The sequence below is a fragment of the Thamnophis elegans genome, chromosome Z, assembly GCF_009769535.1.
Source record: "Thamnophis elegans isolate rThaEle1 chromosome Z, rThaEle1.pri, whole genome shotgun sequence".
Classification (NCBI taxonomy): domain Eukaryota; kingdom Metazoa; phylum Chordata; class Lepidosauria; order Squamata; family Colubridae; genus Thamnophis; species Thamnophis elegans.
This window is the reverse complement of record NC_045558.1, coordinates 144,673,781-144,696,491: the sequence shown is the minus strand read 5'-3', so window position 1 is coordinate 144,696,491 and position 22,711 is coordinate 144,673,781. Positions and strand designations below refer to the sequence as shown.

Here is a 22,711-nt window from a genome sequence, read left to right as displayed (position 1 = left end):
TTCAGGAAAGCCTGGGGAGGGGTCGTGTGCGCATGCGTAGATGGGTGGGGAGGAACTGAATTGGCGTGGGCACAATTGTGGCACGCCATGAGGAAAAGGTTTGCCATCAGAGGCGGGGGACGATGGGCCCTTATGACTGGAGGACTTCAGGAGGGCTTGGGAATTCTGGGAGTTGAAGCCCACCAGTCATAAAAGGGGCCATCGTTGTTCCCCCTCCCCGCTCTAGACCCTGTTCGAATGCTCCAATGTGGACCAGGGAGGGAGGGCAAATTCCTATCTATACCCTAAAAATGAGACGCTCAGCCCCCTCCCCAGTTCAGTGCCCAACTCCTCAACAGCCAAAGGGGCCCCTGGTCAGCGGCCCCCACTCCCAAACACCCTCAGTGGAGTGGGGGGAGGGGGAGCAGGGTTCCCGGGAGGCCGTCGTTCGCACAGATGCCCCGTAACGGTGAGCAAACATGGTCAGAGCCTGGGAAACGGAGAGGCTTTTATTGAAATCCAAATACAGCTAAACACATAAAACCGGCAGACGGATCTCAGAGACACGGATCCTGACCTGGCTTCACGCACGCACGCACACACACACAGACACAGAGAGAGACGGAGGGGCGAGCGGGATGGGGGGCGTTGTTTTTTAAAAAAAAGCGAGGGAGGGAGGGGGGGGGATGTGAAGCCGAGGCGGTGGGGCTCAGAAGAAGTCGACGTCCTCAGGTGCGTCCAAGTCTCGGTACTCTACGATGGCGCGGGGGTCTCCTCGGACCATCCTGAAGGGAGGGAGAGAAGAGCTCTCTGGAAGGGACCCCGGAGGTCTTCTAGTCCAACCCCCTACTCAAACATTCTGAACAAACTGTTGCCCAATCTCTTCTCCACACCTTCTGGTGGCAAGCGGTTCCCCGGGTCAATTGTTCTCATCGTTAGAAAGTTTCTCCTTAATCCCAGGTTGCCTGTCTCCTGGGGCTTTGGAAATTAATTTGACACACACCCCCCTCAAATACTGGAAGGCTGCTATCACGTCCGTCCCCCCCAATCCTTCTTTTCTCTCGATTGGCCCAATCCAAATCCTGCAATCCTCCCTCCCGTCTTTTACTCTCCAGCCCCCCCCACAATGATTTCCGTTGCTCTACTCTGCACTCTTTCCAGAAGCACAAGACCATTTTTACTGTATTTTTCAAAGTATAAGACGCACCTTCCCCCCCCCGACCAAAAAGGCTGAAAATCTGGGTGCATCTTATACACTGAAAACAGCATTTTTGGCCTCCCAAACCCCTTCCCCCATCACCAAATGGCCCTGCAGAGGATTTGGGAGGCCTGTTAAGGTGTTCCTGGGGGCCGGGGAGGGAAAAATGAGTGAAGAGGGGGGGGCGTTTTTGCTCGCTTTTGCCCACCCAGCCCCCAGGAGCACTTTGCAGGCCTCCCAAAACCTCTGCATGCCCCGTTTTTCACAAAAAAAACCAGGCGTGCAGAGGGTTTGGGAGACCCGCAGAGGGCAAAACCTGTTTTTAAAAATTTAGCTCTTCAAAATCTTGGTGCGTCTTATACTCCGAAAAATACAGTATATTGTGGTGACCAGAATTGGGTGCAGCCTTCCAAGGCGGCCTCATAAAGCGGAACTAATACGTCACCTGATCTGGACTGCGTCCCTCTGTTAATGCAGCCTTAGGACTGCGTGGCCACAGGTGAGCTGCCCATCCCACCCCCCCCCCCAGGTTTGGGACCCAGCCCTGCCTCTCGCACAGGTGACAGGGAGGCTTCCCTGCAGCTTACCTGTTCCGCGGTTTATTCAGATATCCAGCCTGCCCTCGGAAGGTGTCATAGTTGCCCCGCCCGGCAGCATAGGGAGCCGGGGGGTACGGAGGGCCACCTGGGAAGAGGAGGAGGAGAAACGGTGACCTTAACTACAGAAGAACGCAGGGACCTTGGAGATTGTCTAGTCCAGGGGTCCTCAAACCTTTTGAACAGGGGGCCGATCCACGGTCCCTCACACTGGAGACCCCCATCTTGCAGCCCTCCCCATGGCGGGGGGGGGGAGCTCCTCCACCCATTGCAGGGGACCCAGTGGATGAGCCCAAGAGGTGAGGGGCCCGCAAAGCGCAGCACCTCTGAGGAACCGTCTCTTCTTTCCGCCGCCCGGGAAGGGAACTACCCCACGTACCTCCGTATCCCAGGATGGGCGGGCGTGGCTGTCCATAGGGCATCAGTCCCTGGGGGGCCTGTGGTGGGTAGGGCAACCCGGGTGCCAGGCCTGAGGAGGGCAAAGGAGGGCGTTTGACCCTTGACAGGGGAGCGCCGGCAAAGCCATGGGGACGGAGGAGCCAGCTGGGTGTTTCCTCGGCCGCCTCCACGTGTGGTGAGAGAGCGGCTGGGGAGGTCTCGCCCTCTCCCAGGACTCCGGCAGGGACCCCGAGGGTCTCCTTCCATCCCCGACTCACCCTGCCCAGGGACGGGTGGCTGGTTCAGCTTGAACTCGGGCAGTGCCGGCCGCTTGGCGTCCATCAGGAAGTTGTTGAAGAAGGACACCTCCTTCTTCACCTCCTCAATCTTCTCCGCGTGCTTGTTGAAGATGTGCTTCCGCACAAACTCCGGGCCCTGGAGGGAGCGGGAGGAGGAGAGGGTGGGGTGTCAGGAGAGCCCGGGTGGGAGGGGGAGTCTGACAAGGGGGGGGGCGGTGGCTAGGGGGGGAGGGGGGCTTGGTCACCTTGAACTTCTTCCCGCTGAGCGGGCACTGCCACTTGTCCTTGCCCAGCTCCAGGGTGTTGGAGGTGACGAAGTTCTCCACTTCCTGCTCGGGGTCCTTCTTGCCCATCTTGAGGGCTTCCTCCTCCGACAGGGACTCCCGGATGCTGAAGAGGGGCAGCAGCTTCTCCTCAAAGGTCTTCTGCCACTCGGCCACTGGAAGGGCAAGGAGTCCGTCCCTTCGGGGCCCCACCTTCCTCGCCACCCCCAAAGCCCCCACCCTGGCACAACCCACGGGGCCGAGGGGGATCCTCCAGAGGCAGGATGGGAACACGACACCCGGCGGCTTCTGTCTTCCCCTCCCTACCCCGTTGGCCCAGAGCGAGACAGGGACAGTCCTCGACCTACATCTCTTCCCTTAGTGACCGTTCGAAGCTACCAAAAAGTGACTTAGGGCCCTTTTTCACACTTACGACCCCTGCGGCCTCCCCACGGTCACCTGACCAAAATGGGGACCCTTGGCAACCTGTTCATATTTACGACGGTCGCGGTGTCCCGGAGTCACGTGATCTGCTTTGACGTCAACGGGGAAGGCAGCCTCACTTAACAATCTAAGAACCGCCGCGATTCACTTATCAACCGTGGCAAGAAAGGTCCTCAAACGGGGCAAAACTCACTTAGCGACGGTCTCGCTCAGCAATGGAAATTTGGGGCTCCGTTGTGGGTCATCAGTCCTTGACCTACAGCCATCTGTTCAGCGACCATTCGTGGTCACGACAGCGCTGAGGAAAGGGGCCTCCTGCCATCCTTGCGACTCCTGGGGCCTCTCCAGGCGCAGGAGGGGAACCCGGGCACTGGCGGTCCGGCAGGCCTGGACCTGGGTTGCTGCATCCCCGGGGTCAAGGGGCCGCCGTTCCCAACAAGCCAAGTCAATGGGGGTGGGGGGGTTGCCTGATTCGCTTACTGACTGAAGCTGCGAAATCACAACTGCCCTGCTTAGCCCCAGAAACGCTGGTCTCAGCATCGGTCGTAAGGCGAGACACACACACACCCGCCCCCGTGCTTCCTTCAACGAAAGAGGAGGGCAGGGAATGTGGCGGGCGGCGGACAGGCCCCGTACCTTCACGGTGGGTGACGCGGTTGGGGGGAATGGGCCCCCGCACATGGATAATCCCGCACCGGTTGGGCATCTCGTCCTCGTTGAGGTACTCGGAGGTGTTGTAGTAGTCGACCGAGTGGACGATGCGCAGGTAGAGTAGCAGCTTGTCCAGGACCTGCGTGGCACAAATGGGGAGAGGCTCAGCCCGCCTGGCACCCCTGGTGGTGGTGGGGAGGCACCTCGGGACCCGCCTCCCCGGACGCAGGGCTCACCTTCACCAGCTTCTCATCCCTCTCCACCGTGATCTCGGCCGGGTTTCCCTCTTTGGGAGTCTCTTCCGAGGGCTCCCCGCTTCGGCCCAGCAGCTCCTCCTCTTCCGCGCTGACCTCCTCGATCAGGTAGTCCGTGATGTTCTTCAGGATGGGGTTCTGGGAGGGCAGATTCTGGGGGAGGGGGGGGATGCAAGGTGAGGGGCAGCCCCACACTCGCCCGCACCTCTGCCTGGCTGCCACCGCAGCCCCCTCCCCTGGCCAGAGTCGCCGGCATTACGCAGGGGGTTCTCGGCTAAGAACCGTCCGTTGGGTGACTGTTTCAAGTTAGAAAGGCGCTAGAAAAGGTGACCAATGACCACTTCTTCACACTTACGACCGCTATAACGTCCCTGGGGTCATGGGACCCAAATCTGGACACTCGCTTGGCAACCGGTTCATATTTATGACCGTCGCAGCGTCCCTGGGGCCAAGGCGTGGCCGGATTCACTGAACAACCGTGCGACTACCCGCTCACTCGACGGCGGCGGCAAAGAAAGGTCGTAAAAACCGCAGCGCCCTTCCCCGAGACTCACCGACACTTCGGAGGGCAGCTGGGCCTCGCCGGCCCCCCACAGCTGGGTCCGGTCATCCATGGCGTGGATGAGCTTGGCCGCCAGCTTGATGTCGTTGCGCAGGATCTGCTTGTGCTGCGTCATCCCGTTGATGTTGCGCACGCGGCGAGTCAGGTCCCGATTGACGCCGGGGCTCAGCTCACAGTCGCGCAACTGGAGGGGGGGGAAGGCAGGTGAGGCAGCCGGCATTCTCCCCACACCCACGCGGGAGGCCTTGCCACCCCCCCGCCCACCAGAGAAGTGAGTGACTCTGAAGGGCCCCCCCCTCCCCTCCTCTACTTTACCCGAATATTCTGGAGATTCCAACAGATTTCCTTGATGTTGACGGTGCGGTCGAAGGTCACCCAGCCCCTCCGGAAGAACCTGGGGACGGGAGAAGGGCCGGTCGGAGGCTCTGCTGGGTGCCCGGTAGGCAGAGGGCCAAAAGCCAACCCCACCCCTCTCGTTTGCAAGGGGCCGCAGCGCCCCTCCCCTGCCAGGACAGCACCGCAGCTCCAGAAAGAGGGAAACCCTCTGGGGGTGCCGTCTGGTGAGGGAAGGGCACTGCGGACCCAGGCCCTGGCAGGAATCCAGGCCTCTCTGCCCCTGGCGCTTCCGGGTTTTAGGAAAGGACCAAGAGAGAAAATATTTCCCTTCCTTCCTTCCTGTTTCTCTCTTCCTCCTTTCTTTCCTTCCTACCTTTCCCTCCCTCCCCTATTATTTTCTTTCTTTTCTTTCTTTCCTTCCTTCCTGTTTCTCTTCCTCCTTTTTCTTTCTTTCCTTCCTCCTTTCCCTCCCTTCCCATTATTCTCTTCCTTTCTTTCCTTCCTTCCTTTCTCTTTTCCTTCCTTTCCTTTCCTCCTTTCTTTTCCTTCTTATCATACAAATAAATTAAATCTGAAATCTGAAAAAATCTGAATCCTTCTTTCCTTTCTTCCTTCCTACCTTTCTCTCCCTATTATTCTCTTCCTTTCTTTCCTTCCTCTTTCTCTTCCTTCCTTCTCTTCCTTTCCTTCTTAACTTTCCCTCTCCCTCCATTATTCTCTTCCTTCCTTCCTTTCCTTCCTTTCTTTCTTTCCTTACCTTTCCCTCCCTTCCTATTATTTTCTTTCCTTCCTTCTTTTTCTCTTCCTTCCTTTCTTTTCCTCCTTTCTTTCTTTCCTTATCTTTCCCTCTCCCTTCCCATTATTCTCTTCCTTTCTTTCTTTCCTTCCTTCCTCTTCCTTCCTCTTTCTCTTTTCCTCCTTTCTTTCCTTTCCTTTCCTTTTCCTCTCCCTCCCCATTATTCTCTTCTTTCTTTTCTTTTCTTCCTTCGTTCTTTTCCCTCCCTCCCATAAAATTAACTGGCTCCCCATTTGACTCGGGGCAACTCTGGGTGGCTTACAATCCTTATTTCACCCCTGTTGTGAGCCTTCCTCACCTGGGGGGGGGAGGGGGGTGTCTTTTCTAAAACAAGGGGAAAGAGCTGCCACTGAGCACACCGCACCTCCTCCCGCCAGGCCCTGTGTGTGTGTGTGTGTGTCACTGCTTCAATAAAGCTCACCCCGAACTTAAAAATCAGGGTGGGGGTGGGGGGGCTACCGCTGACCCTTACCTCCGTTCCGGCTGAGGGTCCGAGAGCGCCACTCTCATGAAGCCGGGGTACCTTTTGCAGAACTGAGGAAGCGACAAAAGGGTTGTGTGTTGAGATGGTTACGCAATCCTTCCACCCGCCCACCCCCCACTTCTCCCCCCGGGGCCGCACTCACTGCCACGATCTCCGCCTGGGGGATGTTGGGGGCGATGTTGCGCACGAAGAGGGAGCAGGTCTTGTGCAGAGCGCGTGGCTTGGGCTCCTCGTCCTTCTCCTTCCCTTTGGGGGAGCCCTCCGCGTCCTTCGGGCCGGCCGGCTCCTCCTTGGGCTTCTTGTCTGCGGCTGCACAGGAGGCGGGTCAGGCCGGGCCTCTCCCTCCGGGGCCTGCCGGGACCCTCCCCCCCCAGACCCTCCCCCCCCCACTCACCTTTGTCCTCTCCTTGGGGGCGCCCGCTCTCGGAATCGCTGTCGGACTCCGAAACGCTCCCCTCGTCGTAGCTGTCGTTCCCGCTGCGCTTCCGCTTGTGCTTGTGGGTGGTCTGGGAAAGAGAAGGCAGGAAGAGGGTCCCACAGGCTTCCTGGGGGCCAAAGACCTTCCCCCCCTCCCCACTGTCTCATTGGCTTGGAACTCTGGGGAGGGAGGGAGAGGGAAGGGCTGTATGTGTCCCCACAGTCCTATTACTTCCCCCCCCCGCCCCAAAAGAGCTGGAGATTAGGAAGCCTCCAGGTGTTCCCCAGCTGGCTGAAGCCCCCTCTCTTCACTTCAGATGGGGGGGGGGTTTCCTCCTGGGACACACCAGGTTATTTCTCTCCCCCCCCCCCAAGATGTCACCCCGTTTGGCTGCCCTCCCTCTTCTTGTGTCCAAACAAGGGTTGACCTGATGGCGATCTGGTGGGGGCGGAGGGGGCCCTCCCTCGTCACCCACCTTCTTTGCCTCCTTCTCGGGCTCCTCTTTCTTCTCCCCCCTTTTCTCCTCTTCCTCCTTCTTGCCTTTTTCCTCCGCCGCTTCCTCCTCGGCAGTCTGCGAAAAGAGGCCTGGTCAGTCAGAGCCCGGCCTGCTCCTCAGTCGGGGCGGGCGGTAGGAGGCCTCGGCTCCGTTAAAATATTCATGACCAGGAGAGACACGGGAACAAGGTCAGCCAATGAAAGGGCACAGCAACTAAGCCAGCCAATGGGAGGTTAAAACAGAGCAGAGTCTGTGCTGGGAATTGAAACAGAAACTTAAGGAGTCCGCTGCTCTGAGAAGTAAACTAGCAGCCTGCCTGGGCTCGTCTGCTGAACGGAAGCTAATTGCTTGTGTTTGCCTGTAGCTCTCCCGCCTTGTGTTTCCTTGGAAGAATCACCTGTTGGTATTGTACATTTATCCAACTATTTTTCTCTATATAAAGAAGTTAATGAATCCGGCTGCCTCAGTTATCTGTCTCTGCTTTCTGGATTTGAATTGATCTTTCATTGATCTTGTCTCTCTTACACACACACACACACACACACACACACACACACACACACACACACAGCCAGCATCTCCTCCCTTCCCCCTTTCCCCACCTTGGCCTTCTTGGCCTCCTCTTTCTTCTCCTCCTTCTCGCAGGAGACTTTCCGCTCCTGCTCCAGCAGCCGGTTCTCCTCCTTCTTCCCCGGCTCAGCCTTCTCCGGACGCTCCTCTTCCTCCTCCTGGTCCAAGACCTTCAGGTCGTGCTCTGTCCCGCCTTCCATCTTGATGACAGCTGGGGAGGCCAAAGCCTTTTAACCGGACGGAGGACCCGCAGAGCCGCCAGTCCTCCCTGGGGCCAAGGAGCCCAGCTCTGCCCCGTCCCTCCCCAGGCGTCACCCGCCACGGAAGACCCAGGATGGCCCTTCAAGGGCGAGAGAACCACAAACAAGAGGGCTGCTGTGGCTGCTTCCTCCGGGGCTTCAAGCCACCCACTGACGGGCACAGGCCCGCTGCCTCTGGGCACCTACCGGCGTCCAGGACCTTGATGATGGCATTGGCCTTGTCGATGTCCAGCTGCAGGCCTTCAAACCAGCCATTGTCCATCAGGTAAAGGAAGACATTAAGCCGGTTCTGGAGAGCATTCTGGGCCTCCTGCTTCCTCCGTCCGGCTTCTTCTGGGTGGTACTTGGACCGGAACCTGAACGGGGTCCAAGCGAGGAGGGAAGGGAGCGGAAACAGACAGAGAAGAAGGCAGAGGGAGACACGCCTTAGCCGGAGGGGAACGGAGCGCGCTGCCCCTCGGGCACCGTCCACACATGCAAAGCTGGGGAAGGAAGTGGCAGGGAGAAGAAGGGGGCCTTGTGGGGGACGGACCGACGGATGGGGGGGACCTGAAGACCTTAAAAGAACCAGCCAGAGGCGGGCTGTATACTGGACACTCAAAAATCCTGGTTAACAGCAGCCCGGCTGTTTTGCGCAGATCTTGGGGGCTCTCCTGCCAACGGGGGGCAGCCGGGGTGCCACCTCCTCCTCCTCCTCCTCCTCCTGAACCTTCAACGCGGCTCCCTTGCTGCCTCTCCTAATCAGCTCAGGGGCTCCACCTGGGCGCCTAAAAGATGCTTGAGAATGCCAATGCCCATCGTCCCCACCCTATACCTGGCATCTGGGGAGGTGGGGGAAGATGAGCGAGGGCGTTTCCCGTCATATGGGGGGGGGGGCAAAGGCAGACTTTTGAGGGAGGGGCAAGGAAGTGCATCGCACCCCATCCCTGGCCCCACAAAACATCGCTCGGTTCCCCTCTGGATTTCAGCCCCCCCCTTAGGACACCTCCACGGAGCCGCTGCTTTGTGGCGTCCGCCTAGAGCAAGGGGGCTGCCACTCCACAACGTCAAGACCTTTGGACTTCAACTCCCAGAATCCCCCATTCTGGGAGTTGAGGTCCAAAGCCCTTCAAAGTTACCAAGGGCTTCTAAATGCTTGCTTGCACTCCCCACTCCCAGCCCTGGTCTTGCCCCCCCAGACACGGCCCACCCTCCTGAAGCCTGCCTCTCGGGGCTCCCCCAGAAGGATCAGCAGAACCTTCCTGGCGCGCCTTGGTCAGAGAGCCGGCGCCTTGTGTGGGGGGGAGCTTGGGCTGGGGATAGGCCCTCTGCTAGCCCCCGGGCGCCAAACCCGATGCGGAGGCGCCGGTGGGAGGGCTGTGAAAGCAGCAGGCAAGTGGGGGACGGGACGGGGACACAGGAATTGAACGGGAGGGACGGAGCCAAAGCTTTCTATATAAGGTGACCAGGCCGACCGGAAACGAGCCCTTAGAAATGTTAGTTTCCTTTCTCTCAGCTCTGATTTTTAAGAAGACAGAACACGTCATACATACACGGAGGGAGCCACACTGCGAGCCTTCCAAGCGAAGAGAGTTTTCTTCGGCGGGTTTTAAGAAAAACCGCCCGGATTTAGGAACAATGGAATCTCTCTCTCTCTCTCTCTCGTGCTGGGGTGCAGGACTTGGAAAAAAAGGAGGAGCCGCCTGCACGGTCCTGAGCTGTCTACCTCCTACGGATTCACATTCAGCTACTCACTGCATTGTGCACAGTGAAGGCCCTGGCTGGCTAAGCTACGGAGGAGGAAGAAAAAATAAAAATATATCCACCAGCCGAGAGAGGAAAAAAAAAAAATGGAAAAAAAAAAGAGAAAACCAGATTCAAGGCTCTTGAGTGTGTTTGGATTTATTTATTGGATTCTCCCGGTTGAGGACGGCTGATTTTTGGAGACTCCTGCGAGAGGTTCGTGGGAGGAGGGGAGAAAAGGCCGTGTTATTACAGTTAACATCCGAAACAAAAGGAAATTAAAAAAATAAAATAAAATAAAAAGCTAGGAAGGAAATCAAAAGCGGTTAAAAGCAAAGAGAGAGACACGGGTTACGTCAGCTACACCCCACAGAATATGGGGGGGGGGGGGGGAAGGACAACCCGCCTCCATCCTTCTCAAAGGACCCTCTGGTTTTGGGGGGAGGCCCTGCATCTCATCTCCATAAAGACCCCTTTGATCCCTTCCTGACGCAGACACCGGGGGTAACGCTTCCCATGACTTCCAACACGCCAGCTGGGAAAACCTGGGATTCTGGGCTGTCGTTTTCCAGCCTTTGAAGCTGCGCCCCCCCCCTCCCCAAATGACCCCCAGCAGTTTCCCAGGAGGAAACCCGCAGCAGCCGAGGCCGTCCGCTCTCCCGTGCTTCAGGCTGGAAAACAAGGAGCCCCTTCCCCCTTTTTCCCAGCCTGCCCTGTGGTAAGTGAATCTTTTTAGTGTGGGGCACTCAATGGGGAGGGGGGCAGTTCTGGGCCAGGTTCCTGTAGTTCTAGAACAGTGTCTCTCAACCTTGGCAACTTGAAGATGTCTGGACTTCCAACTCCCAGAATTCCCCAGCCAGCATTCGCTGCCAAGGTTGAGAAACACTGTTCTAGCACCTCCCTTCATCATTCCCCTGGCTCAGCTGATAAGGGAGGAGAGCTTGTGGCTTAGAGGTTAATACAACTGCCTAATCCACTGTTTCTCAACCTTGGCAACTTGAAGATGTCTGGACTTCCAACTCCCAGAATTCCCCAGCCAGCAGAAGCAGGAATTCTGGGAGTTGAAGTCCAGACATCTTCAAGTTGCCAAGGTTGAGAAACACTGTTCTAGCACCTCTCCCCCCCCCCCCCCAGCTATGAATATGCCCCCTTGGACAGGATCCCCTCCTAGGAAGGAGGACCCAAGATCCTTTGGACATCCAGGGAAATTACACAGCAGCCGTAAAACAAGATATACAGGCAGTCCCCGACTTACAACCGCTCAAAGTTATGACGGCACTGAAAAAAAGCGACTTGCAAGCCTTTCTTCACACTTACGACCGTTGCTGCATCCCCACGGGATCAAAGTTCAGACGCTTGGCAACTGATTCATATTTATGACAGTTGTAGCATCCCGTGTGTGTGTTTGTATTTGAGTATTTGAAAATTTATTTATTTGTGTGTCTCGCACCCCCCTCTTTTGCGACCTTCCGATGAGCAAAGTCAATGGAGGAAGCCACTCAACAAGTGTGTTACTCAGTGGTGAGGGAGGTCGTAAAGTGAAGCAAAGATCGCTTAGCCGATGCCTAGTTGACGTAACATTGGGCCCAGGTCGTAAGTCAGGGGCTGCCTGTATAATGGCGGGCGGCCTCATCTATCAAGCCAGCTTGGTGTGGTGGTTAAGGCAGCCAAGCAGGATCCGGGAGAGGGTGGTGGTGGTGGGAGGTTCAAGGGCCTCTCGGCCCTCAGGAGGAGGGGAAAGGGCGACCCAGGGAAGCCCAGGGGCTCCGGAGAAACTCTGGCCCAATTCTTCCGGTTGCCAAGAAAAGGAAACGATTAAAATCTATCTATTTCGGCAGCTGAAAAGGGCCGGGAAGCAGAGACCCACCTTCTGGGGCGGAAGCGGTGGGCTTCTCTCCAGGCCTGGGAGGGAGGAGAGGAAGGGCAGCCCCAGAGGCTGCTGAGGGGAGGGGAGGGTCTGCTTCTCAAGCCTTGGGCCCCTCCCTCCCTGATCTCCCCCCCCCCTTAAACTTCCCCCTAAACTTTCCCAGCTTTAACGGATCCTCTGGTTTTGGCCGCCCAATTGAGAAGGAGCCCATGCTGGCCAGGCGCTCTTTCTAGGCGTTGATGGGGAAGGTAGGGGCGGGAGCTCCTTGGGGAAGGGGCTTCCCCTTCCTTCAGCTCACAGAGGGGACGTTGCTCTTCAGTCAAGAGGGGGGGGGGCTCCCTTGGCTGGCTTATTTAGATGCAAAACCCGAGGAATGGTTGAGAAAGCCCCCTCCCCTTCAGGCAACCCTCTGGAGGGGAAGCGCTGAGTGGGCCTGGCTGCCTGGGGGCCCTCCAGCTTTTCATCTGAGGACCTGGGGGGTGTACAGGCAGACCTCGACTTACAACTGTTCACTCACTGGCCGTTCAAAGTTACCGCTTTGTGAGTTGTGATCGTTTCCGCACTTAAAACTGTTACAGCAAACGCCTGGCAACTGACTCGTATTTATGACGGCCACAATAGTCCTGGGGTCACATAATCCTCATTTGCAACCTTCCGGCAGGCAGATTCCACAGGGAACCCAGATCCGCTTAACGACCGGGTTACTAACTTAACGAATGTAGCGATTGGCTTAATTGTGGCAAGCAAGGTTCGTAAAATGGGGGGGACGGACTCAAGAAATGTTTCACTTAGCGACAGAAATGCGGTTGTAAGTCGAGGGCTGCCGATGCATTGTCCAGAGCAGCCAGGATTGGGGTGGCACTGAAGGCCAGGAAATAAACAAACGAAAGGGAGAAAAAAAAACATTGCTAAAATGTCTCAGCCCAGCGACCACTAGTATAATGCCCGACCCCTCCGCTTCTCTCCGGGGGTTTTTTACATTTGGAGACCTGCCCGCCTGCGAGGCCCCCCCCCGCCCTCCGAGGTGGGCAGCCCAGCCCACGAGAGACGTACCACTCTTCGTCCTTGTGGGCCAGGAAGAAATTCTGCATCTGCTGGCGGCGGAAATCTAGCTTGTAGTCGTTGTAGCGCTTCACGGCCTCCGTCTCGTCCACGGAGTCGTCCAAGGAAAGGAGGAACTCCTTAAAGTTCTTCATGACGGGCGGAGCGATGCCCAGGTCCACTTCTGCGATATTCCCCAACCTGGAGGGGAGGAGGAAGAGGAAGAGCAGGGATTAGCCGGCAGCCGCCACTTCCTTCCCGCTGTTTTATGCCTCAAGGTAGCGTTCCCGTTAGAAAATTCTAACGGGAACGGAAGAAAGAGGAATGAAGAAACCGTCTAATTCAGTGTTTCTCAACCTTGGCAACTTGAAGATGTCCGGACTTCAACTCCCAGAATTCCCCAGCCAGCATTTGAGAAACACTGGATTATGCAGTTGTATTAACCTCTAAGCCACAAGCTCTCCTCCCTTATCAGCTGAGCCAGGGGAATGATTAAGCATTCGCTGGCTGGGGGATTCTGGGAGTTGAAGTCCGGACATCTTCAAGTTGCCAAGGTTGAGAAACACTGGCCTAATTACCTATTGAGCATAAAACTGGAAGAGGAACAAGGGACAATGATAGCATGGGCGAAAGATTTTGGCATATACAATAGAATTGGACAAATGGCAGAAATTGTGGGATAGGAACTACAAATTAACAATGTCAGCTGCATGTCAAGAGAATTTGTATAAGATCTTTTACAGATGGCACCTCCCACCAGCAGTGGTTGGAGAGAAAGAAAAAAGGAGTTTGGAAATGAAGAAAGCTAAAAAAATAATACACTTAGAGAGAGACATAAATAAGATGAAAACTGTTAGTGTGTGCACGACGAGAATAATGATGATATGATATTGTTACTAGAAGATATTAAGAACAAAAATGGAGAGTTTTATAACGTTTAAATGCTCAATATATTATAACACTAAACTTGGGGAAATAATAATATGAACGTGAAAGTTGTGGCAAAAGAGGGACGATGTTACACAGAGATGTTTGTACCCAGACGACACGCTGCTTAAGGAAAGTTGGGATGTTTATTTTTGTAACTAAAAAATAATAAAACTTTTTAAAAAAAAGAATACATAGGGAGTTGAAAGCAGGCAGAGTGAAGATGGAAAGCATCAAAGCAAGAGAAATTTTGATAAAATGAAAACAGTGCCTGTGAGCCAAGAGTTATTCTCCAACGCTGTCAACTTTAAGACTTAGGGGAGCGTCTCCTGGTGATTTGGTCTAAAGGCACCCAGTCAGATTTCCTGCTTATCGCGGGGCTAGAACTCACTATCACCTGGTGGCTGGCTCAAAGTCGGTTCTAAGAATTGGATTTGGAATTGGAAGTCCACAAGTCTTAAAATGGTAGGTTTGGCCACTATAGAAACCATTGTTTCTACTAACAATGGAATGGAATGCAGGAAAGAAGAATATAGACTAGAGTTCAGAATTGGAATGGAATGGAATATTTTGCTTAAAGGAAAAAAGCACGCAAAATAAAAGAGTAAAATGCGAGCTCAAGCAACACCTAAAAGCAAGAAGAATATGGAGAGAGCCTTCTTCCTCATTTGATGTTAGGAGCTCGCCAGCCATGCCGTGGCCTTTCCCAGCGGCATCTCGACTGCCACAAGGAAGGTCAGGAGGGCAGCTGGCTCTGAAATGTTCCCTAGGAATCCCCAAAATTCCCTGGGGATTTTGCCCAAAAGGGCAAAAGGAAAAGAGTTCAGTTGCAGAATACCCGAAAGGATTTTCAGAAACTCCCCTCTCTCAAAGAGCGTTTGTGCTGCCTCCTCCTTTAGAAGAATCACGCAGATGAGCAAGAGAGGAGACATGGCTTTTGGCCTCAAAATATAGATCAGTGTTTCTCAACCTTGGCCACTTGAAGATGTCTGGACTTCCAACTCCCAGAATTCCCCAGCCAGCATTCGCTGGCTGGGGAATTCTGGGAGTTGAAGTCCAGACATCTTCAAGTGGCCAAGGTTGAGAAACACTGATATAGATGATTTGCAATCAAAATGGCCTCCTTTGCTTCCTTCTCAGGAAAGTCCTTTAAATCAACCCTGTGGACTTACACAGCTTTTCCTGCCTGGGAATGCCTTTGGCATTTCAGAACTAATCAAACACCCAGGATTGGTTCAGCTACGAAAGCACCAGGCCAGAAACCAGGAGATGGTGAGTTCTACTCCTGCCTTCGGCATGAAAGCCAGCCAGGTGACTCTGGGCCGATCCCTCTCTCTCAGCCCAACCCACCTCACAGGGGTGTTGTGAGGAAAACAGGAGGAGGCAGGCTTGTTGGATATATTTGTCACCTTGAGTTATTTGTAAAATAATAAAGGTGGGATATAGATAGATAGATAGATAGATAGATAGATAGATAGATAGATAGATAGATAGATAGATGGATGATAGGTAGGTAGGTAGGTAGGTAGGTAGATAGATATAGATAGAAGATTTAATGCATGGATGGAGATAGATTAGATAGATAGATAGATAGATAGATAGATAGATAGATAGATAGATAGATGATAGATAGATAGATAGATAGATAGATAGATAGATAGATAGATAGATAGATAGATAGATAGAAGGTTTAATGGATGGATGGATGGAGATAGATAGATAGATAGATAGATAGATAGATGATTTAATGGATGGATGGATGGATGGATGGATGGATATAGATAGATAGATAGATAGATAGATAGATAGATAGATAGATAGATAGATAGATAGATAGAAGGTTTAATGGATGGATGGAGATAGATAGATAGATAATTTAATGGATGGATGGAGATAGATAGATAGATAGATAGATAGATAGATAGATAGATAGATAGATAGAAGGTTTAATGGATGGATGGAGATAGATAGATAGATAATTTAATGGATGGATGGAGAGAGATAGATAGATAGATAGATAGATAGATAGATAGATAGATAGATAGAAGGTTTAATGGATGGATGGAGATAGATAGATAGATAATTTAATGGATGGATGGAGATAGATAGATAGATAGATAGATAGATAGATAGATAGATAGATAGATAGAAGGTTTAATGGATGGATGGAGATAGATAGATAGATAATTTAATGGATGGATGGAGATAGATAGATAGATAGATAGATAGATAGATAGATAGATAGATAGATAGATAGATATAGATAGAAGATTTAATGCATGGATGGAGATAGATAAGATAGATAGATAGATAGATAGATAGATAGATAGATAGATAGATAGATAGATAGATAGATAGATAGATGATAGATAGATAGATAGAAGGTTTAATGGATGGATGGAGATAGATAGATAGATAGATAGATGATAGATAGATAGATAGATAGATAGATAGATAGATGGTAGGTAGGTAGGTAGGTAGGTAGATAGATAGATAGATAGATAGATAGATAGATAGATAGATAGATATAGATAGAAGATTTAATGCATGGATGGAGATAGATAAGATAGATAGATAGATAGATAGATAGATAGATAGATAGATAGATAGATAGATAGATAGAAGGTTTAATGGATGGATGGAGATAGATAGATAGATAGATAGATAGATAGATAGATAGATAGATAGATAGAAGGTTTAATGGATGGATGGAGATAGATAGATAGATAGAAGGTTTAATGGATGGATGGAGATAGATAGATAGATGATAGATAGATAGATAGATAGATAGATAGATAGATAGATAGATAGATAGATAGATAGATGATATAAGATAGATACATGATAAATATAGATGATGGTGATAGCTACATTAGATACATAGACAGATAAATGATATAGATACATGATAGTTAAATATAGATAAATGATATAGATACACAATAGATTGATAGATGATAGAGAGATAAATAAGATAGATACATGATAGATAAACAGACAGATAGATGAGGGAGGGAGGGAGGGGAGAGAAGGCCCCCAAGAACCAGCTTACCTGGCTTGGATGGGGAGGATGTGGTGCTGGGTCACATGCATTTCCGGGTGTGCCCAAGGCTGGGGAGGCCCATAGGAGGGGCCCGTGGAGACCCCGCTGTAAGGCATCTCATAGCCAGAGTGGTAGGGATCTGCTGTGTGCTCATCCCTGCGGAAGGAAGGGAGGAGATCCTTTCACACGGGCTCAGAAGGGGCCTCCCTCCCGCGAGGGAAGGGCCTGCAGCGAAACCCCCAGAGCAGGAGGCTCAGCTCCCCGTGGGGGGGAGACAGACCCCACGCCCGCCTGACACAAATTCTTCCTTATCGTAGGGCACATCCCCATCGCATTTCAGGAAAATGGAACAGGGGAACACAGAATGTAAAACCTGAAATCTCAACAGGAAGATTACACTTCAGTTGCAAATGTTATTTTTTACTCCATTTGTCGCAGTCAGGAAACCAGGGGAATCTCTATTACAGGCTCTGCCTTGAGGCTCCCCCGCACGTTCGATCGCTCGTTTTTCGGCCCCACGGTCACAATCAGGGTGACGGTGTTTGGCCCCCACTTGTTGAGGGCGCGTGGTACTTGGCCGAATGCAGAAACAGCCCCGTAGAAGACGCGGCAAGAAAACCCACCAATCCCGTCTCATGCGCTTCTGTGGCGGGCTCAGCTCGTGACGCGGGGGGGAGAAGCGTTCCCGCCTGCTCCGGTCGTAATCCCGGTATTCCCCTCTGCTCCGGCGCTCCCGGCCTCGGTCCCATTCCCTAGCGGAAGGAAGGAGGGTCAGCATTTGCATCCTGCACTCCAGGCAGCAGGACGCATACAGAAGCCTCACAACCGTCAACACGACAGGAAAAGACCCCCCCCCCCGAGTGCCTGGAGTAAGACAATGGTTTAGCCCCTGCTGGCAGGACAAAGAACCGTGACCCGTCAAAACCGTGGTCCACTAAAGCGCGCCCGATCAAAGCGCGTACATGACGTCATCGGCAGTGCGACAAATAAAATTAAAAATAAATTAAATTAAAATTAAATTAAAGCAAGCCGATTCACATAAAGGCAAGGGTTAGGGTTAGGTTTAGCGTTAGGTTTAGCGTTAGGGTTAGGTTTAGGTTAAGGGTTAGGTTTAGGGTTAGGTTTGGGGTTAGGGTTAGGGTACGGTTTTCGCGTTAATTTTAAATTTACCGCTCACAGCGTGCCGTTTTTGTCGCGCTGTGATGACGTCACGTACGTGCTTTCGTCGAGCGCGCTTTAGTCTACCGCAGATTTGTGGTGGAACCCAAAGAACCTTTCCTTCCATACCCACGGGTAGAAGAAGCCGCAACGGATTTCGGGCAGGCCTCTTTGCTAGCAAACCCTGCATATATTTCTATCTACTGTATTTTTCGGAGTATAAGACGCACCTTCTCCCCAAAAGAGGGTGAGAATTTGGCTGCGTCTTATATACCGAATGTAGCTCAGCTCACCCACCGTCCTCACCACCTTTGGCCTCTGCCTCCCAGCTATTTACCTCCTTGCAGCAAATGGCGAAAATGGGGCTTGCAGAGGCTCCAATAGGCTATGGCGGTGATGGCGAACCTTTTCGGCACCAAGTGCAAAAAATCGGAATGCGTGTGCGTGGGCACACACGCCTGTTCCTTGGCCATTTGGGGGTCTGTTTTCAGGCTGTTTTGGGGTGAAAAACAGCCCTTAAAACAGCCTATTTCTTTTGGCCATTTTTGGGTGCCCCAGCACCCACAAAGACCAGCTGGAAACCATGCGCACCAGAAACCAGAAGAGCAGCCGGCGATGGCACGCGTGCCCACAGAGAGGGCTGTGTGTGCCACAGGTTCGCCGTCACAGGGCTATGGCAATCCCTGCAGCCCGAAACAGCTGGTGATCGGGAGGCCCCTGCTGAAATTGAAAGTGAAACTTGCTGTTTGCCCCAGGAGGCAAATTGCTCGGAGGCAGAGTCAGATATTTTTTTTCCTTGTGCTAATCGGGCTGTTTGCTGCAAGGAGGTTACTATAAATGCCTGTAGAATGTTCAAATTATCAGACTTATTTTTTTATAGACTGCTTTATTATTGTTCTAGTCAACTTAACAAAATGAAGCAGCTTTTTAAAATAAAGGCTTCGTCTGAAGAGGCCCAGTGCTACTGTATCTCCTTTTCAATAGCAGAGAATAAAAGCCACATCAATCTTAAACAGCATCTGTACAAGTCTAGTCTGAAATGTTAACACCACAAACAGTGTATATTGCCTGTACTCTTTGCTGTTTGCTGCAAGGAGGCAAATTGCTGGGAGGCAGAGGCAGATTTCCCCCCCACCCTTGTTTTCCTCCCCAAAAGCTAGGTGCGTCTTATACTTGGGAGCGTCTTATACTCCAAAAAATAGGGCACTTGAGTTCTTGGAGGGGTATCAGGGGGTCTGTTTTCTTGCAGCTGTTTCATTACTCAAGCTAGGTCATATCATTAATGCTAGAAGGGAGAGGGGTTTACGGGGAGGAGGAGGAGGAGGAGGAGGAGGGAGAGGAGGAGTGTTGTAATATAGTTCCTTGTGTAGGTGTGTGTCCCCCATGGCCCAGTTCATACCAGGGCATGCAGAGCCACGCTGAACCACACAGGAGAAAACAAACTCCTAAAACCCCATAACATCCTGATAGTTCATAACATAACATCCTGAGATGTGCCCTACCAATGACGCCCAGGATTTGACCATATATAGACTGAGCAGTAGATTAGAAATTGTACTTTTACAGGCTGTTTTTAACCACATGCTATTGCTCCTCCTGCCTTTGTCCTATCTCAATAAAAGGGGCTACCAGACCCCCAATCTGGGTCGTCGCTCCATCCCGAGAAAGGTTGTCTCCTGTCTTTTCTCACCATTGGCCTCATGGGCGAACCATGGGAACTTTACAGAGGAGGAGGGAGAGGAGGACTGTGGGGTCCTTGGTGCTCACTGAGCTTGGGGGTTTCCTTGCAGACGTTTTGAGACCCAACTGAGGGACATCATCAGCGCTAGAAGAGAGAGGGGCTTGCATTTCTAGTGCTGATGATGTAACCTAGTGGGGTCATGAAACAGGCCAGCTCATAAAGCACCGAGGACTCCTGGTTTCGACCCTGAGCTAAAAATATCCTCCTTTGTTCCTCCTACCTACGTTCCGAATTGGAGGCCAGGCCTGTCCAGGGGCCCCAAAGAGCAAAGAGGAGCTCGCTCGGCCCTTTCTCCACCCTCCTCTGTTCTCCGGGGATCACCTGTCACTCCAGTCGTCTCGGCGCCGGTCATCTCGTTCTCGAGAGCGATCGTAGTCACTTCTCTCGCGTCGGAATTTGTCCCTGCGCCTGCGGTCGTATTCGTCGTCACTGTCTCCCATTGCGGTGGCTCATCTGGAGGACAGGGGCGGAATGAGGCCGAGATCAGTCGGTTTCCCGCAGGGGAAATGGGTGGGTTGCCTGGAAGGGGCAGAAGGACGCTGGGCAGGAGCACCAAACTGCATCCCTTCGTCTCCCTTAGCAACCAGGAAGCCTTTCAAGAACCTGGGGTGGGGGTGGAGGAAGGATCTTTGTTGACAGGAATTTATTTATTATTAAATTTATAAGCTGCCCATCTCACTGTTGAGCGACTCTGGGAAGCTTACGATATCACAGGATTTGACAAAACTAAAAAGTTGATATTATACCTTTATTAAGGATTTCACTGCACTGGAAAAAAAATCGGAAGCCACTGCTCTTTCCTTCCTTTTCATTATTCCCTCAACTTCCCTCATTTTATTCCCTCTCTTTCCTTTCCCATTTTTCCAACATCCTTACTTGTGTTTTACGTTAAGAAAAAAGCCCTTTAACTATTATCTGCTGCCTATTACAACTTGAGGCTCCTCTACACAGCCACAACAATAAAAACGAAAAAAGGAAAAGGAAACTGAAACAAATTGAAAGTGAAATAGAAGAAAATAAACAAGAAAAAATGAGAATACATTGATTATATGTGCGTGTGTGTACACACACACACACACACACATATATAGACACACAGTCCTTGACTTACGACAATTGAGTCCAAAATTTCTGCTGTTAAGTGAATTTTGCCCCATTTTACAACTTTTCTTGCCCCCAGCTTTTGAATCACGAGTCGTCCAGTTAGTAACCTGGCTGTGAAGTGAATCTGGCTTCCCCAATGACTTTGCTCATCAGAAGGTCGCAAAAGGGGATCATGTGGCACACACCCCCGCCCCCGGACGCTGCGGCCGTCATATCTTATGAGTTAAGTTGTCAAGTTTCCCAATTTTGATCAGGTGACAACTGGGGATGCAGCAAGTGTGAAAATCTGTCTTAGGTCACTTTCTTCAATGCCAGGGGAGCTTCGAACAGTCACTCAATTAACTGTTGTAATTCGAGGACTACCCGTGTAGTACATCTACATGCATACACACACACACACACACACACACACACACACGTAAAAGAAGAGACAGCCTTTGTGATCTCTGGAACGTAAAACCTATTACCCACTTGAGAACAATTCTGAAGTGTGAGGCGGGTGGATAGGCCCATCACATCCCATTCCAAATCGATCGATGTTGTATAAAGGCAGATATCTCATCAATGGTAGTTTTTAACACTCTGACATGTTAGCAGAAGTTAATGAAAGCTGTTAAGTGGGTAATATGTTTCAAGTTCCGGAGAGCGCAACGTCGGTCTCTTCTTTTAACACTACACCTGGTTAAATAAATAAATATAAATATAAATATATATATATATATAAAAGATTTTTTACAACCCCTGGTAAGCCCCAATTATGGGAGGAAGCTAACTGCTTCCATCATCTGTCCTTCAGCACAAATAAAAAAAAAAACATATATATATATACACACACACACACACACATATATGCATGCCCACACACACGGTTTTTCCCCCCATAACCACTCTTACATCATTAATCTTACAGTGTGTCACCTGGGTACAATCTTTGCGTCGTCGTATTTAACGGTTACATAATTCCTCCCCTATAATTCTACGTTCTTTTTCCAAATTATTCAATTTACTGCTTCTCTTCGTCTATATTCGTTTTCTATCCAGTGATTAAAAACACCCCCATAATATCTTAGAATACGCCGATTCTTCCTTCTCTTTAACTGCCAACGTTAACCTGTTCATTCTGCACAGTCTAATATTTCTTTAACTACCTCTCCCTCTGAATTTTTTTCCCCTTTTCCAATTTTGTACAAATACAATTCATACACGTATGTATGTATATGTATGCATATTGTGTGTGCACATATACAAACACATGCATGTGCGCAGTACGCTCCCTCCCATATTTGGGCACACCAGGTGCCTTGACAAAGCACTTCATCATTCCCCTGGCTCAGCTGATAAGGGAGGAGAGATTGTGGCTTAGAGGTTAATACAACTGCATAATCCAGTGTTTCTCAACCTTGGCCACTTGAAGATGTCTGGACTTCAACTCCCAGAATTCCCCAGCAGTGGTTAGGACAGTGTTTCTCAACCTTGGCCACTTGAAGATGTCCGGACTTCAACTCCCAGAATCCCCCAGCCAGCATTCGCTGGGGAATTCTGGGAGTTGAAGTCCGGACATCTTCAAGTGGCCAAGGTTGAGAAACACTGTCCTAATCACTGAAAACAGCCCAGGTTCGAATCCCAGTAAGGGTATGGAACTAAATTGCTTGAAATAGATCTATTCTAGTCTCCCTTTATTTATTTATCACCCAAAAATTCTATATATTCTATATATTCTATATACACACCCACCCACCCACCATCAAGCAATATCCTTGGCCCAGCGCCAGCTCCCTTCCTCCCGCACCAGCCGTCCGTTACTCGAGCCAGCCGAGCCCCCTGAAGGAAGGGAAGCGGGGCCAGAGCCGCGGGGAGGGACAAGGCCCGCCGTCCCCGGGGCCCCAGAAGGCACAGCCGCGCCGGCCGCGGATGATGGGCCCGGCGGTGGGGGGGGGGGCTCTTTCCCGCCCAGGGGGTGGGGGTGGGGGTCGCGAAGGAAATGGCGGCGGGGAGACGATGCGGCCTCGTTCCTCACCGGCGACGACCCGAGGCGCCGCTGGCTGCAGGGTCCGAGAGCGGCCTCGGTATAGCGCGGTCACCTCGCTGCCCGCGCCGGAAGCCCGCCGCTTCTGCAGGACGCAC

The 22,711-nt window shown here is 51.9% G+C and overlaps 1 protein-coding gene across 1 annotated transcript; it reads right to left on the bottom strand.

The window, feature by feature from the left end:
- Positions 1 to 469: 469 nt before the first annotated feature.
- On the bottom strand, positions 470 to 22,711 carry SRRT (serrate, RNA effector molecule). The gene is made up of 20 exons (XM_032235429.1): positions 22,605 to 22,711; positions 19,805 to 19,936; positions 17,208 to 17,336; positions 16,594 to 16,740; positions 12,627 to 12,815; positions 8,171 to 8,340; positions 7,757 to 7,935; positions 7,134 to 7,229; positions 6,635 to 6,746; positions 6,383 to 6,549; positions 6,229 to 6,290; positions 4,940 to 5,018; positions 4,617 to 4,808; positions 4,045 to 4,215; positions 3,794 to 3,947; positions 2,696 to 2,889; positions 2,430 to 2,586; positions 2,153 to 2,242; positions 1,765 to 1,861; positions 470 to 764 (listed from the first exon to the last, which is right to left on the bottom strand). Exons 2-20 carry the CDS (start codon positions 19,921 to 19,923, stop codon positions 689 to 691), a joined length of 2,580 nt encoding a protein of 859 aa, XP_032091320.1. The 5' UTR covers positions 19,924 to 19,936; positions 22,605 to 22,711; the 3' UTR covers positions 470 to 688.